Source organism: Acanthamoeba castellanii, assembly GCF_000313135.1.
Source record: "Acanthamoeba castellanii str. Neff unplaced genomic scaffold scf7180000084649, whole genome shotgun sequence".
Lineage (NCBI taxonomy): Eukaryota > Discosea > Longamoebia > Acanthamoebidae > Acanthamoeba > Acanthamoeba castellanii.
Genome location: NW_004457283.1, coordinates 28430 through 41200, shown reverse-complemented (window position 1 = coordinate 41200; position 12771 = coordinate 28430). Strand labels below are relative to the sequence as shown.

The 12771-nt window shown below is 59.8% G+C and overlaps 6 protein-coding genes across 6 annotated transcripts in view; 4 read left to right on the top strand and 2 right to left on the bottom strand.

The window, feature by feature from the left end:
* Positions 1 to 278: 278 nt before the first annotated feature.
* ACA1_101100 (Chromatin Organization Modifier domain containing protein) lies at positions 279 to 2811 on the top strand (the record flags this gene model as incomplete). Its single annotated transcript, XM_004334034.1, is given in 9 exon segments — positions 279 to 302; positions 314 to 475; positions 553 to 1128; positions 1208 to 1362; positions 1439 to 1504; positions 1565 to 1692; positions 1780 to 1947; positions 2031 to 2706; positions 2775 to 2811. 9 exon segments carry the CDS (start codon positions 279 to 281, stop codon positions 2809 to 2811), a joined length of 1992 nt encoding a protein of 663 aa, XP_004334082.1.
* Positions 2812 to 2963: 152 nt separating this feature from the next.
* ACA1_101090 (uncharacterized protein) lies at positions 2964 to 4660 on the top strand (the record flags this gene model as incomplete). Its single annotated transcript, XM_004334033.1, has 6 exons — positions 2964 to 3021; positions 3120 to 3424; positions 3545 to 3711; positions 3768 to 4017; positions 4087 to 4416; positions 4514 to 4660. 6 exons carry the CDS (start codon positions 2964 to 2966, stop codon positions 4658 to 4660), a joined length of 1257 nt encoding a protein of 418 aa, XP_004334081.1.
* A 229-nt stretch (positions 4661 to 4889) lies between these two features.
* ACA1_101080 (Serine/threonine phosphatase) lies at positions 4890 to 6940 on the top strand (the record flags this gene model as incomplete). The annotated part of the gene is made up of 10 exons (XM_004334032.1): positions 4890 to 4995; positions 5168 to 5326; positions 5397 to 5430; positions 5530 to 5619; positions 5694 to 5819; positions 5909 to 6054; positions 6136 to 6345; positions 6443 to 6514; positions 6595 to 6745; positions 6811 to 6940. The coding sequence occupies 10 exons, from the start codon at positions 4890 to 4892 to the stop codon at positions 6938 to 6940; spliced, it is 1224 nt and encodes a 407-aa protein (XP_004334080.1).
* A 144-nt stretch (positions 6941 to 7084) lies between these two features.
* Positions 7085 to 9759, top strand: ACA1_101070 (glycosyltransferase, putative; the record flags this gene model as incomplete). The annotated part of the gene is made up of 17 exons (XM_004334031.1): positions 7085 to 7128; positions 7234 to 7291; positions 7327 to 7477; positions 7583 to 7680; positions 7769 to 7880; positions 7972 to 8069; positions 8161 to 8220; positions 8320 to 8387; positions 8477 to 8554; positions 8634 to 8673; positions 8751 to 8820; positions 8888 to 8954; positions 9025 to 9066; positions 9137 to 9168; positions 9244 to 9365; positions 9458 to 9572; positions 9611 to 9759. 17 exons carry the CDS (start codon positions 7085 to 7087, stop codon positions 9757 to 9759), a joined length of 1404 nt encoding a protein of 467 aa, XP_004334079.1.
* A 213-nt stretch (positions 9760 to 9972) lies between these two features.
* ACA1_101060 (inosineuridine preferring nucleoside hydrolase family protein) lies at positions 9973 to 11078 on the bottom strand (the record flags this gene model as incomplete). The annotated part of the gene is made up of 2 exons (XM_004334030.1): positions 9973 to 10635; positions 10719 to 11078. 2 exons carry the CDS (start codon positions 11076 to 11078, stop codon positions 9973 to 9975), a joined length of 1023 nt encoding a protein of 340 aa, XP_004334078.1.
* A 552-nt stretch (positions 11079 to 11630) lies between these two features.
* ACA1_100950 (serine/threonine kinase) overlaps positions 11631 to 12771 on the bottom strand; it is a gene marked incomplete at both ends in the record, with an annotated part of 3637 nt that continues 2496 nt past the window's right edge. The window contains one exon of the mRNA XM_004334029.1: positions 11631 to 12705. Within this exon, the coding sequence (XP_004334077.1) occupies positions 11631 to 12705 (1075 nt within the window). The remainder of the gene's footprint in view (positions 12706 to 12771) is intronic.

Sequence of the window (12771 nt, the reverse complement as noted above, 5' to 3'; positions counted from 1 at the left end):
CCACTGCTGACGATCAGATACCACCGCGAGCGAGCTCGATTGTCGACGGCTGGTGCAGTGGATGACCCTCCACGACTTTTTGCTGTACGTCTTGCCCTGCTCTCTGGCTACCAACCGTGCATCCACTTATTCGATTCCGCAATTGCATAGCGAACAGCCGACGTTGTCTTCGTATAAGACTGCCTTGGTCCAATTGGTGGTAAAGCCCGCTTTCACAACAAGCCAAATTCGCGACATACAACGCAGCGACTCATCACTCTCGTCGCAACAGAAAGGAAATGAAGCCGAAGCTCTACTTGCAGGTCGAGCCAAGGTGGAGCTCTCGTACTACCAGGAAAGCTTCGTCGAGGAGGAGCTCAACCGAGGGCAAAAGCGTAAGGCCTCGACCAGCGTCAGTCAGCGGGATTCGCGCCATGGTGATGACGATGAGCAACTCTATGAAGTGGAGCGGATCGTTTCCCGACGAAAGAGAAAGGTGCGCCGACCACAGGGATCCTCACCACCGGCCCTTTACACTTCAGAGCTGACGACAGGCTTCTCCTCCTCCTCCAGGGGCGTGTGGAGTACCTGCTCAAGTGGAAGGGCTGGGACGACTCGCACAACAGCTGGATCGCTGCGAAGGAGTGCGCGTGCGACGAGCTTGTGGAGGAATTCGAGGAGAATGAACGGACCAGCAAGCGACGAAAGCGCGCCAACAAGACGGCGTCCACCAAAGGGAAGGAAAAGATCATGGACGAGTCAGACGTAGAAGATGAAGTGAACGAGAAGAGAGAAGCAGAAGCCATAAGGAGGGAAGAGGAGAAGGAGCACAGTAACAGAGAAGAAGAGGAACTGATAGATCGACGAAAGCGAAGACGCTCGTCTAGTCAACTCATCGACAGCATACTGGAGACTCAGCTGAGTCCACTAGGCGACGAATCGATTCTGGACGAAGAGAGCGACGCCAGTGCTCAAGACGATGACTTCCAGTTGGACGAGTCGTTCATTGCTACTACTACTCGCTCAACACCGGTCCCTCTCTATTCATCTTCGTCTTCGTCTTCCGTCCTCTCAACCGACTCCGGCTGCGCCTGCTACACCGATCCGGCCAGCCCCTTCATGCTCGTCGACGGCTTCTGCCTTCGACCTGTTCCTACAGATGGTACGCGCCAGACACACAGTCCACCACCCGTGTCAACTTAACTGAATGATTTCCGGGTGAACGCAGCCGCTGAATTGCACCATCAAGCGAAAGCGCAGCACTGGCGCGTCAAACACGGGAAGCCACTCGGCCATCGGTTTGAAGTCACTCCTGAACGCGGCACCACGGACAGGCACCGCGTGTTCGTGTTCGAACACTGCGAAGGCTCCGCCCCAGAAGACGTACGTCGACCACGGCTCCATGACCTGACTTATATTTCCGGCGCGCTGACGCTTGGGCATCTTTCTCTCTTGGCAGTGGCACCGTGACCCAGATCATGAGCGGAAATGGAGGCAAGGACGTGATGGTGGATTTGGTCTTTAGGTACGCACGCACGAGATATACATCGCTCGTGGTTAGGCGCAAGTGCTTGAGTGCCGCCAGGATTCTCACAACATGGCATCGTCACACATTCTCCAGCTTCGACACGACCGGTTCCATGTACGACTGCCTGGACGAGGTGAAGACCAAGGTGGAACAGATCGTCGGAGATCTGCTGCGCGATGTGCCAAGTACGGACCTTGATTAGCTTGGCATGGGCTCTTTGAGGCCCAATCGCTCATGCTTGGTGGTGTTTGTTTTTTTCTGGGTCTCATCAGACATCCGGATCGGTCTGATCGCGCATGGCGACTACTACGATCGCGACAAGCTGCTGGAGGACGGCACCCCGTCCTACGTGATCCGCCACCTCGACTTCTCCAGCAATCTGCAAACCCTCTGCTCGTTCATCCACGACACGCGCGAGACCTGGGGCGGCGGCGACGGAGGTACGCACCTGCTCTCTTCTCCAGCTGTCAAGCTATTGCGAAAGACGAAGCTTGCGCTTACATGTCGTGCGTTGTATTGTCAGGTGAGTGTTATGAGCTCGCCCTGTGGCAGAGCCGTCAGCTGTCGTGGCGTGCGGGCAGCACGAAAGCACTGGTGGTGATCGGCGACGACCTGCCGCACGTGCCCAGCTTCCCCGGCAACGTGCACAGCCTCGACTGGCAGGCCGAGGTGCGGCGCCTTAAGGCCGATGGCGTGAGCATCTACGGCGTGCGCGTTGCGGGCGACGAACACTTCACCGCCGCGCCGGCCGAGGTGGAGCGATTCTACCGCACCATGGCGCAGACCACGGGAGGCGAGTACCTCACGCTCGACAGCTTCGCCTCCATCCACGAGACCATGCTGGGCATCCTCTACCGCGAGGCCGGCGACCAGCAGCTGGAGAACTGGGTCAAGTCCAACGCCGGCGCTGGCAACGCCGGTGCGCCTGGCGCCCACGTCTTCCTGACCGCGACGATGAAGGAGCTGACCCTGTCCACCGACGATCTGATGCGCATCCACGGAGCCCTCCACGACAAGGCCGCCCACGAGGTGGAGGTGCACGGCCACCGCCACGCGGTCACGGTCGGGCGCGCCGGCTGCCGGTTCGTGCGGATCGAGGGCCTCACCTTCGTTGAGCAGAACAAGAACAAGACGAGCCACTACGCCCGCATGGCCACGCAGGGCAAGAAGATCACGTGGGTCGTCAAGTGCGGCGAATGGTACGTTGATGCCCTCTCCCTTTTCTTGGTCGCTCCTGCTGGGGCTCACATCACCATCTTCTGCGCAGGGGACTCATCATCGACGGCGAGGTCGTGAAGATGTGAGCAGCGTCGTGTGTTGTTCGGAGTTGTTTTTGTAGGCAAAAAGAAAGAGAAAGAGAAAAATTGTAATTCGTGATCAGCTTCCGGAAAGCTGTGGAAGAGGGAACCCACACCCGTCGGTGCTTGGCGTAGACTCGGCCGTTTCGCGGAGCGCCATGCACAGCCGCCGGCGCCTCACACTCTTTCTCTACGGCTTTGCCCTCTTCTCTTTTGGTGCGCCCCTTGCCTCCCGGATCTAAATAGCCTCATCTAATCATCTTTTATTTTATTTATTTTACTTCATCTTTTTGTGCTGGGCTGCGTGTGCACAGTGGCGGTCAACATGATGCTGGGGTACTACGTGTATGTGGAGATGCGCGCCTTCAATGTGGTCATCACGGGTGCCGATCGCACTGCCAAGCTGCCGGCGCACGAGCGGTCCCTCTTTCGGTCGCCCGACGTGGCCGACGCCGACGTGGAGAACTACGTCCAACGGCGCGCGTTCACCGACCTCATCGACAAGATCGACGACCTCGGGCAGACCATCCGACTGCTCATCCAACGCTCGGCCTCCGCCTCCCCCGTCAGGCCAGGCACGCTCTACTTCACCCAGCTGTGCATATGCGTAGAAGTGGTGGTGCGTGTGGCGTGTAGTCAGGCGTGTCATGAGCGCCGTGAGCGGGATCAATGCACACTCTTATTGACTCGGCCCAATCTACCAGATACAATAGCGCTGGTGACGCCGATCACGTCAAAGGGGAAGATTATGGACGTGGAGTCCATGCCCCTGTTCTCGGTGTCCGTGCCCAGCCTCTGCGAAACGGCCAGCTCGGGCTACCACTACACCTACTTCCTCTGCTACACCCAGGGCGACTCCGTGTTCGGCGATGCCGCAGTGGTGCAGCATCACTTTGATCAGGTCGGGTCCGCCAGCCAGCCACACCGCTCCTCCGCAAGCGTACCTCTTTTGCTGACGTCAGCTGTACAATCGTCGCGCATGTTGGCCAGATCAAGCAGGACAGCGCCGAGTGCAGCCGATGGCGCAGCGAGGAGTTCGAGGTGGACTTTGTGCTGGTGGAGGCCGGTGAGCGGGTAACCGGCAAGCGTGGGCTGAGCATCCTCTTCAACTTGCCCACCCTGCACGCCTTCGCCGCCGGCTACGAGTTCTTCTACCTGGTCAACGACGACCTCCGCTTCGTATCGCCGCGGTGGACCGAGGAGCTCACCGACGTGCTACGTCGATCGGCCGTCGTGCCCCACTTTGGCATAACCGGCGGCCTCGACATCTCCTCGCCGCAGCCCTTCGCCGAGTTCCCCTTCTTCCATCGGCTGCACGTCGAGATCCTGGTCGACGAGGCGCCGGCCCACCCCTACATGTTCCACAACTGGTGGGAGGACAACTGGATGAACGACGTCTACATTCCCTGGAACGCGTCGTACTACCGCCGCGACATCCTCGTCCAGAACTACGCCGGACTCGAGGAGGAGCAGAAGGAGGGGGACGTGGTGGAGAAGGGCGTAGCCATCAAGGTAGAGCCGCGACGATACGAGGCCGTGCACGACCTGCCTCCGGCCTTCTACATCCGAGAGGTGGAACGCGCACGCACCAAAGTCCGGCAGTGGCTATCCGTACGCACTCCTGGGCCTGGGGTCCCTCTGTGTGCGTGTGCGCGCGTGTGAGCTCTCAGCCTGACCTAACCTAACCTAACTTGGTCTCGCTACGCAGGGGCATCTGGCTGCATCGGCCAGGTCGCGCGAGCGGCTGCTGGGGGTGGAGTTGGAGTACTGCCGAAGCGTGAACGAGACGCTCACCTTCTACAACCCCATCACCAACCCCTGCGTCAACGGCCGCAAGAAGCCCGAGTGGCAGTGAGGCACGAGCCCAGCTGCGCCAACCAGCGGCAGCGGCTCATTGGGTTATTATATAAATTATTTTATCTCTGAAATGGCCCGACAATTCGCCAAAAAAAGAATCAGCATCATCTTCTTCCTTCCGCTCCTGCACGAAGTGAAGGTGCCGCAGCCCTTTCTCCTTCCTCTATTTACACGATTCCTATTCGTGTCCTTCTCCATTCACCAACAATCTTGCTCCTTTGTCAGAGATGGCGTCCTCTTCGTGCCTGCTGTGGTGCGCCTCATTTGCGCTCCTGCTCGCCGTCGGCTTCAGTGCTCCGGCCCCGCCGGAACAGATCCGCCTCGCTGTCACCGGTGCCTTACCCCATTTATATTAGATTTTGGGCATTTCGCTTTCGAATATTTATTATTTTTATTGACAATTTGGAGGCGAGATGGCTGTGACGTGGCAACACGTGCCCCAAATATAATATAGTGTTATTTTTTAAATTAGTTATTGAATTGTGTCTGACGGACGTCTGTGCAGGCACCAAGGGTGAGATGGTGGTCGGTTGGGCGACGTTGAGCAAGTCTGGGACGAAGGTGCAGTACACGTGCTCCGGCTGCGGTCAGTATGTCGTGGAGGGCAAGGCCAGCTACTACTACATGCCCTGGCTGCCCATCTACGTTTCTCCCCAGATTCACTGTACGCTTGAACCAATGCAATTGCACGTGGATACCGCATCTGACGCTCGTGTAATGACCCTCATGCATAGTCGCCACTCTGCGCCACTTGAACGCCTCGACTGTGTACGTCTTTCGCTCTGTACTCCACGTAGCTGTATGAGATCGGTGCGTGGCGACTGACACTGACACTTCCTCACCACACAACTCATCAACACTACACAGCTACTCGTACCGCGTGGGTGACGAGTCGGGCGGCTGGAGCGACTTCTACCAGTTCACCACTGAGCCCGAAGTGGCTCCCACTCCCGACAGGTGAGCCGACCCCGCGACTCCTTGAGGAGGACAAAGGCTAACAAGTGGGTCGTGTGCGCCGTGTTCTGTGTCAGGCCCATTCGCATCTTGTCGATTGGTGACGAGGGCGCCACTGCCGATTCCAAGGAGGTGCTGGCCGCCATGATGACCACCGACCAGCAGCTTCACTTTGATCTGCTTGTCCACGCCGGTGACATCAGGTGCTCCTTCCGCATTTACGCCAACAGTCTGAATGCAACCCGATCGGACTAAAACCAACCGCGCGGGTGGTGCATCGCCAAACGAGTAGCTATGCCAACGGCGTGCAAGAGATCTGGGACGTGTGGGGCAGGCTCACGCAGCCGCTGGCCAGCCACCTGCCCTGGATGGTGGCCGTGGGCAACCACGAGCTCATCGACCTTCTCCTGCCGTACCTCAACCGCTTCTCCATGCCCGGTACGCTCATCCACTTTCCTCGGGCTACGACCAATGATTGCTCACCACACACACACACACACACACACCACCGACGTGCAGCCCAGCAGAGCGGTGGTACCTGGGGCAACCTGTACTACAGCTGGGACTACGGCAACATCCACTTCATCGCCCTGGACTCGGAGTCGTTCGAGTACTTCGAGATGTCGCCGCAGCACGTGTGGCTCAAGCAGGACCTGCACAACGTCAACCGGACCAAGACCCCCTGGGTGGTGGCTTTCTGGCACACGCCTTGGTATTGCTCCAACACTGGTACGGCGACCCTCGTCACCCTCATACCTAGCTTCAGCCACCATGTCGCCACCGCTCACCGCTCACCGCGCTGCTCTCGGCACTTCAGTGCATGAAGGGGCCGGCTGGCTGATGAAGGGTAGCTTCGAGGACCTGTTCTACAAGTACAAGGTCGACCTCGTCCTTCAGGGTACGTGTGTGCGTGTGTCGCCGATGCCATAGAGAGCTCAGGATCAGCGGTTGGATGGCTGACTGTGCATCCAATGGCAGGACACGTTCACGCCTACGAGAGGACGCACCCGGTCTACAAGGGTAACGTGACCGCCGACGCGCCCGTCTACATTACCAACGGTGTCGGCGGCAACGGCGAGGGCCTCTACAAGCACTGGGAGCAGCCCCCGCCCGCCTGGGCCGCCAAGTCGTGCGTTCTCCTCCTCCATCCTCCCCCACACCTTTTGGCTCAACGCCTAACTGGTCACGTGACAGGGTGTCGGAGTATGGCTTCGGCTACTTCGAGGTCTACAACGCGACCCACCTCCACTGGACCATGAAGAGATCCAGCGACAGCACCGTCATCGACGAGGCCTGGCTCGTGCGCCCCGCCATTCGTCGTTGACAGCCTCTTTGTCTCTGCTGTGTTTGAGCCAACAGCCTATTTATTCTCCACGTTGAAGCGGAAGGAAAAGATGTATGGAGGAGGGAGGACCCGCGTTGGGCCACATGTAGGAAGCCGCCTTCGTTGCTCGTTTCCACGGGCAGGATGCTGGTCGATCTGTGCCACCCCGCAAGAGCAACATCGTCGCGGTACCAGCATGCGATTAATCAAACAGATTTTACTCCCCCAGATTTAGATTTAATCAGTGTGGCACTCAGTGCAGCCCTTAGCACGACCTCAGGGTTGCATGTAAGTGCTGCAGAAGAGCGCCAGCAGAAGCGAGTGCTCATGATCGGCTCCGTGTGGCCCGAGGTACGCCCGCACTGCGCCGGTGCAGTGGTATGCAGTGCTCACCGTCGAGGCCCCTCTCGAAGAAAGACAGCTCCGCGGCGGGCGTGCGCTCGTGGCAGCTCATTCGAGCGATGAGGGAACAGGACTGGGACATCCACGTGTGCTCTCCCGCCAAGCCGACCGCGTTCACGGACAGCCTCCGGCAAGGTACGTGTGGCACACACGAGTGCAGTCCCGCCTATGCAGTATCTCTGACCATCTCTCGCGGTCGATTTGGTGGTGGTGGTGGTGGTGGTCTATGACCAGACTCAGGCGTGCACACACTGCAGGTGAGGGTCAACCACGACAGCTTCGACGGGGTGGTCGCCCAGCTCAAGCCCGACTTTGTCATCTTCGACCGCTTTCTCATGGTGCACAGTCCAACCGAGCTCGATCGAGAGAGACGGTGTGAAGTCTTAAGAAACCTTGAGTCTCACCTTACTCGCTCGGGTCATGCAGGAGGAGCAATTCGGGTGGCGGGTCAGACAGGCCTGGCCCTCATCGATCTGCGTGATCGACACGCAGGACTTGCACTTCATCCGGCGGGAAAGGATGAAGGCCCTCGAGCAAGGTCCCTCTCCCCTCTTTCTTTGTAACCTGGCGCGTGGTGCGTACACACGAAACAGCTTTGGACTCAATGAGGGAGGACGTGGCCTGCACAGGGAAGTCGATGGAGGAGATCGTTGACATTCACATACCACCGACTAGCCCGGACATGCTGCGCGAGATCTCGTCCATCCGCCGCTCCGATCTCACCCTGGTGCACTGCTGGCCTTCTCAGCTGAACAGCTGGCGAGAGAAGCGCATCGCGTGATGGTCCTCATCCTCCCCGCAATGCCGTACCTGCGCAGGTGGTGTCGTCGTGGGAAAAGGAGCTTCTGGTCCGCCGATACGGAATACCCGAGCACTCGGTAAGCTATGCACAGATGCCCCGCTATCTCTGCGTTGCTTCTCCCATCAGTCAGTGTTGCCTCTTTCGGCTCGCACTCATCTTCTTCTCTTGCTGGCAGCTGCAACTGGCGCCGTTTTACTATGACGAGCCGCCAGGCCTGCAGGAACTGCCCGGCTGGGATCGACGGTAAGTCAGCACTCCGTCTGTCTCACGCCGGTCTCTATTGTGACGCAGTCCCCTGTGCTCATCGGTGCTGACGTGTGGGCATTGGTCAGGCACAACTTCTTTATGCTGGGCAACTTCAGGCACCCGCCCAATTGGGACTCCTTCCACTGGACCTTCCACCACATATGGTTCCCCCTCCACTCTACTCTTATGGCGCCTCTCGTCCAGTTGCCTTACCGGTCACGTGTGCCCCGCTATGTCGCGCAGGCCCCTCATCAGAGCTCGCCTGCCCGACGCCAAGCTCCACGTAAACCTGCACTTCTTCGTCCAGTCACCGCGCAGCTGTGGTGATTCACTGTGATGGGCTGGGCGGGGGCTGAGCAGGTGTACGGAGCGTACCCGGACAAGGCCTCGGTGCTCCTGTCCTCGGCTGACAAGGGATTCGTGGTCAAAGGTGCCACCATTCTCCTCCTCTTCGACCCTAGGGGCAGGGGTTGTAGCTCATCTTTTTGGTGGCGCAGGCGTCCTTCCACCGGAGCGCCTGCACTCTACGATCCGACGACACCGCGTCAACCTGGCCCCGTTGCGGTACGCATGTCCGACGTGGCCATGGATGCCCGCTCGCGTCGCCGACCCTAAACCGTCCAACCACGTTCAGATTCGGGGCGGGCATCAAGGGCAAGATCGCCGACGGGTGGTGGTACGTGTGCGTCTTGATTGGACTTTGGGCTTTACACATGCCCGCTCACTGCGACTCTGCGCGCCTACAGGTCCGGCTTGCCCTGCGTCACCACCCCAGTAGGTGCGCGCTCCTTGCTCCTTTTGACCGAGGCCCGCACCACAGGCTCGGTTGAGCGTGGCTGACCAGATTGGGCAGGTGCCGAGGGCATGCAAAGCGTGACGGACTGGGGAGGTGCCATCGGACGCACGGCCGAAGAGATTGCGGACCGCGCCGTAGCGCTCTACTCCGACCAGGAGCACTGGAGCCGCGCGCAGATGGTGCGGGTCAGCCGCAGCTTCCTCCACCAGTGTGGCGGAGGACTTACCATTGTGGGTCGTTGTGTTGTTTGCGTGGATGGTGAGCTGCGCAGCGAGGCCGAGCGTTGGTGGAGGAGCTGTTCAGTCACAGAGTCAATGCTCCGCAGCTCATCCGTTCCCTCAACCAAGCCGCAGCGCGGGGAAGCAACGCCGCCCGCTTTGCCCAAGGTACTCCGCGTGCCTCGTTCGCTTTGTTGCTTCTGTAGTTGAAGCGTTGGGCCACCTGGTGTTGGCTGACATCGTGGTGGCTCCTGGGCCAGGCGAGATGGACCTGGACCTCGCTTTGGTGTATTACAACAGCAACAAAGCGAACGAGGCACGCGCCCTCCCCTCGCCGAGCGGAACGATTGCCTAACCCCCTCGGTTGTGGTGGTGCACCTGCAGTTCTTCTCCAAGTCCATCATGGCCAAGCAGAAGCTGCGGGCGCAACAACACTCCACCACCACCATGATCGGTACAGGTGCCCTTCCCAACCATGACCATAACCGCGACGACGAACACAATCTCGTGTGATACATACACGTACGAATATTTATATAGGTGGGTAAAATATCAACTACTCCCACGACTACCAGCGGCGTCGCCTGTTGAGCTTGTCGATGAAGATGTCGTAGAAGTCGGGGTCGGCGGTGAGGACCACCTGGACGGGCTTGCCCTCGACGTTGTCGATCACGGTGCGGCCGGCCTGCGAGCCCGAGGTGACCACCGTCATGTTGACCGTCTCCTCCTCGAAGATGATCGAGTGGTCGGCCAGGATGGCGGCCGTCAGCGGGTCCCACAGCGAGTACATCGACGTCGCCGCCGAGTTGTTCTTGATCAGGATGAGCAGGTCCTTCACGAACTTGGCCTCCTTGGTGCGCGCCACGTCGTCGAACTCGTTCAGGAACTCCCACGACAGCTGGAAGGCGTTGGTGGCGTCGAGCGGCACGAGCCGGATGGGCACGCCCGACACGAACACGTTGCGGGCCGAGTGGGGGTCGAGGTAGATGTTGCACTCGGCCACAGTGTTGGGTGCGCTGCCGCGGGGGAAGAAGAGGTTGCCGGGGACGTGGACGGCGCCGCCCATGATGGTGATGCGGCGCACGCGCTGCTTGAGGTCGGGGTAGCGGCGGAAGAGGTAGTCGATCTCGGTGAGGGTGCCCAGGGAGAGGAACTCGACGGGGCCGTCGAGGGCGGCGATGGCGGCGCGGAGGGGCTCGTAGACCTGGGGGAAGCCCGGGTAGTAGTTGCGCTGGGGGTCGGTCAGGCGCGGTAGCGCTGGTTGAGGCCCAGGATGGTGTCGGCCCAGGTCTTGCCCTTGGGGAAGAGGGGCACGGTCTTCTGGAAGGTGCACGAGTAGTTGCCCGAATCGATCTCGGTCGAGGCGTAGGCCTCGCCGGCCCACACGGGCACGTCGTCGCGGTCCATGAACTTGAGCAGGCCGAACAGGTTCTGGATGCCCGGACCCATGTTGCAGAAGCCCGCGCAGCCGGCGACAAACCCGCCCACTTTGACGTTGGAGTACTTGAGGATGAGCTTGAGCGCCATGAAGTCGTCCGTGTTGACGTCGGTGAAGACGAACACGGTGGGCTTGGGGCTCGGGCTGGGGCTGGGGCTCGGGCGGTGGGCCAGGGCGACCGTGGCCATCAGGCACAGCATCGCCACGACGACGATGAACGACTTGCTCGCGGTCATGATTAGTTTGTTATTAGGTGTACAGGGAGGAGTGGTGTAGAATACAGGGAGTGTGATGGTTGTTTGGTTTGTAGCTGTTTGCCTTGGTGGCTGACTCGGTATTTATATGGACGGGCAAGCGTACCGATTGGTGGCTGACCTCGAGTTGACGCGTGCACCGAACTATTTCTGGTCTCGATCTCTTCTTCAAAGGGCATGCTGCAATTGGATGTTGCGCTGAGACCATGGAGTTTGGATCACTAATTACACACCGTCATCTGAATTGGAATGCCAATAGGAATGACCATCTCTCAATTAATCGGTCAATTACCGATAACCGCAACTTCTAATTGGCCTGCCCCTTTGTGCCAACAATGATCACATGCCACCATTCTGCCTGGCCCTTTCCACCAAACCTCACTTTCAGCCAATGTTGCAATAACCGTTGCAGGCCATCGGATATCAGATACACGGCAACTATAAGCAACAGTTACAAGTTCGGAGCTAAATCTCAACATATTCACACGGGAGATCTTCGAAAAACAGTTTTGTGTGAAAAATCTTCGATCATAATTACACGGAGGCAAAGTCGCCGGCGAAAAAGGCGAGGACGTCGTCCATGTCGGGCCGCTTGCGGGGCTTCTCGTGCCAGCACCGCCGCATGGTGTCGGCGTAGGCCGGTGGGCAGTCCGACGGCACGGGCGGCCGCTTGCCCTGGATCACGTCGAACGCGACCGTCGTGAGGTTGCCCTCCGCGTACGGCACATGGCGCGTCAGCACCTCCCACATCACGATCCCGAAGCTGTACACATCCGCCTTCTCGCTGTACACCCGCTCGTCGACCACCACATCATCGTCGTCGTCATTGTCATCGCCATTGTCATCATCGCCATTACGGCCGCTCTCGGCCGCGGTGGTGAAGACGGGTGCGAGGACCTCGGGCGCGGTCCACGAGGGCGACCCGCAGCGGGTCATGGTGCAGTTGTCCTGCTTGACCGTGGCGAAGCCGAAGTCGGCCACCTTGACCCGCAGGTCGTCGTCCACGAGCAGGTTGGATGACTTGATGTCGCGGTGCACAATGCCGCGCGCGTGGAGGAACGCCAGGCCCAGCGCCGCGTCGCGTAGCATGGCGAGCCGCTGCGGCCACTTGAGCCCGACCGACGGGTTGGAGAGTAGTGTGCGCAGGCTGCCGCGGGGGACGAGCTCCATGACCAGCAGCAGGCTGCGATGGCCCACGGAGAGGCCCATGAGCTTGACCACGTGCGGGTGGTCGATGCCGGACAGGATGGCGGCCTCCTTGCGCAGCTTGCGCATGCCGTGGTCGTCGAGCCGGCTGTTGAACAGACGCTTGACCGCCACCGGCCGCCCGTCGCAGGTACCCTCGAGCACCTCGGCGAAGCTGCCCTCGCCGATGCACTCGCCCAGCTCGATGCTCTCCGCGTCGATGATCCACGGACACCGGTCAGACGAACACACCGCCTCGTCGCCGTCACATTCCTCCTCGTCTTCATCGTCGTTCTCCTCGTTCTTGTCTTCGTCATCACCGGTCGTGTCCAGCGCTACGCGCACCGACCTGTCGGGCCGCGTGGTGAATCGAAGCTGCTGATGGTGGTCCGACGTAGCATCGCTCTGCGTCTTCTCGGTGAAGCTGGCGTGGAAGGCGCCGGAGCAGACGACGCGCCCCGGCGGGCAGCGAGCCACGAGCCGCAGGCAC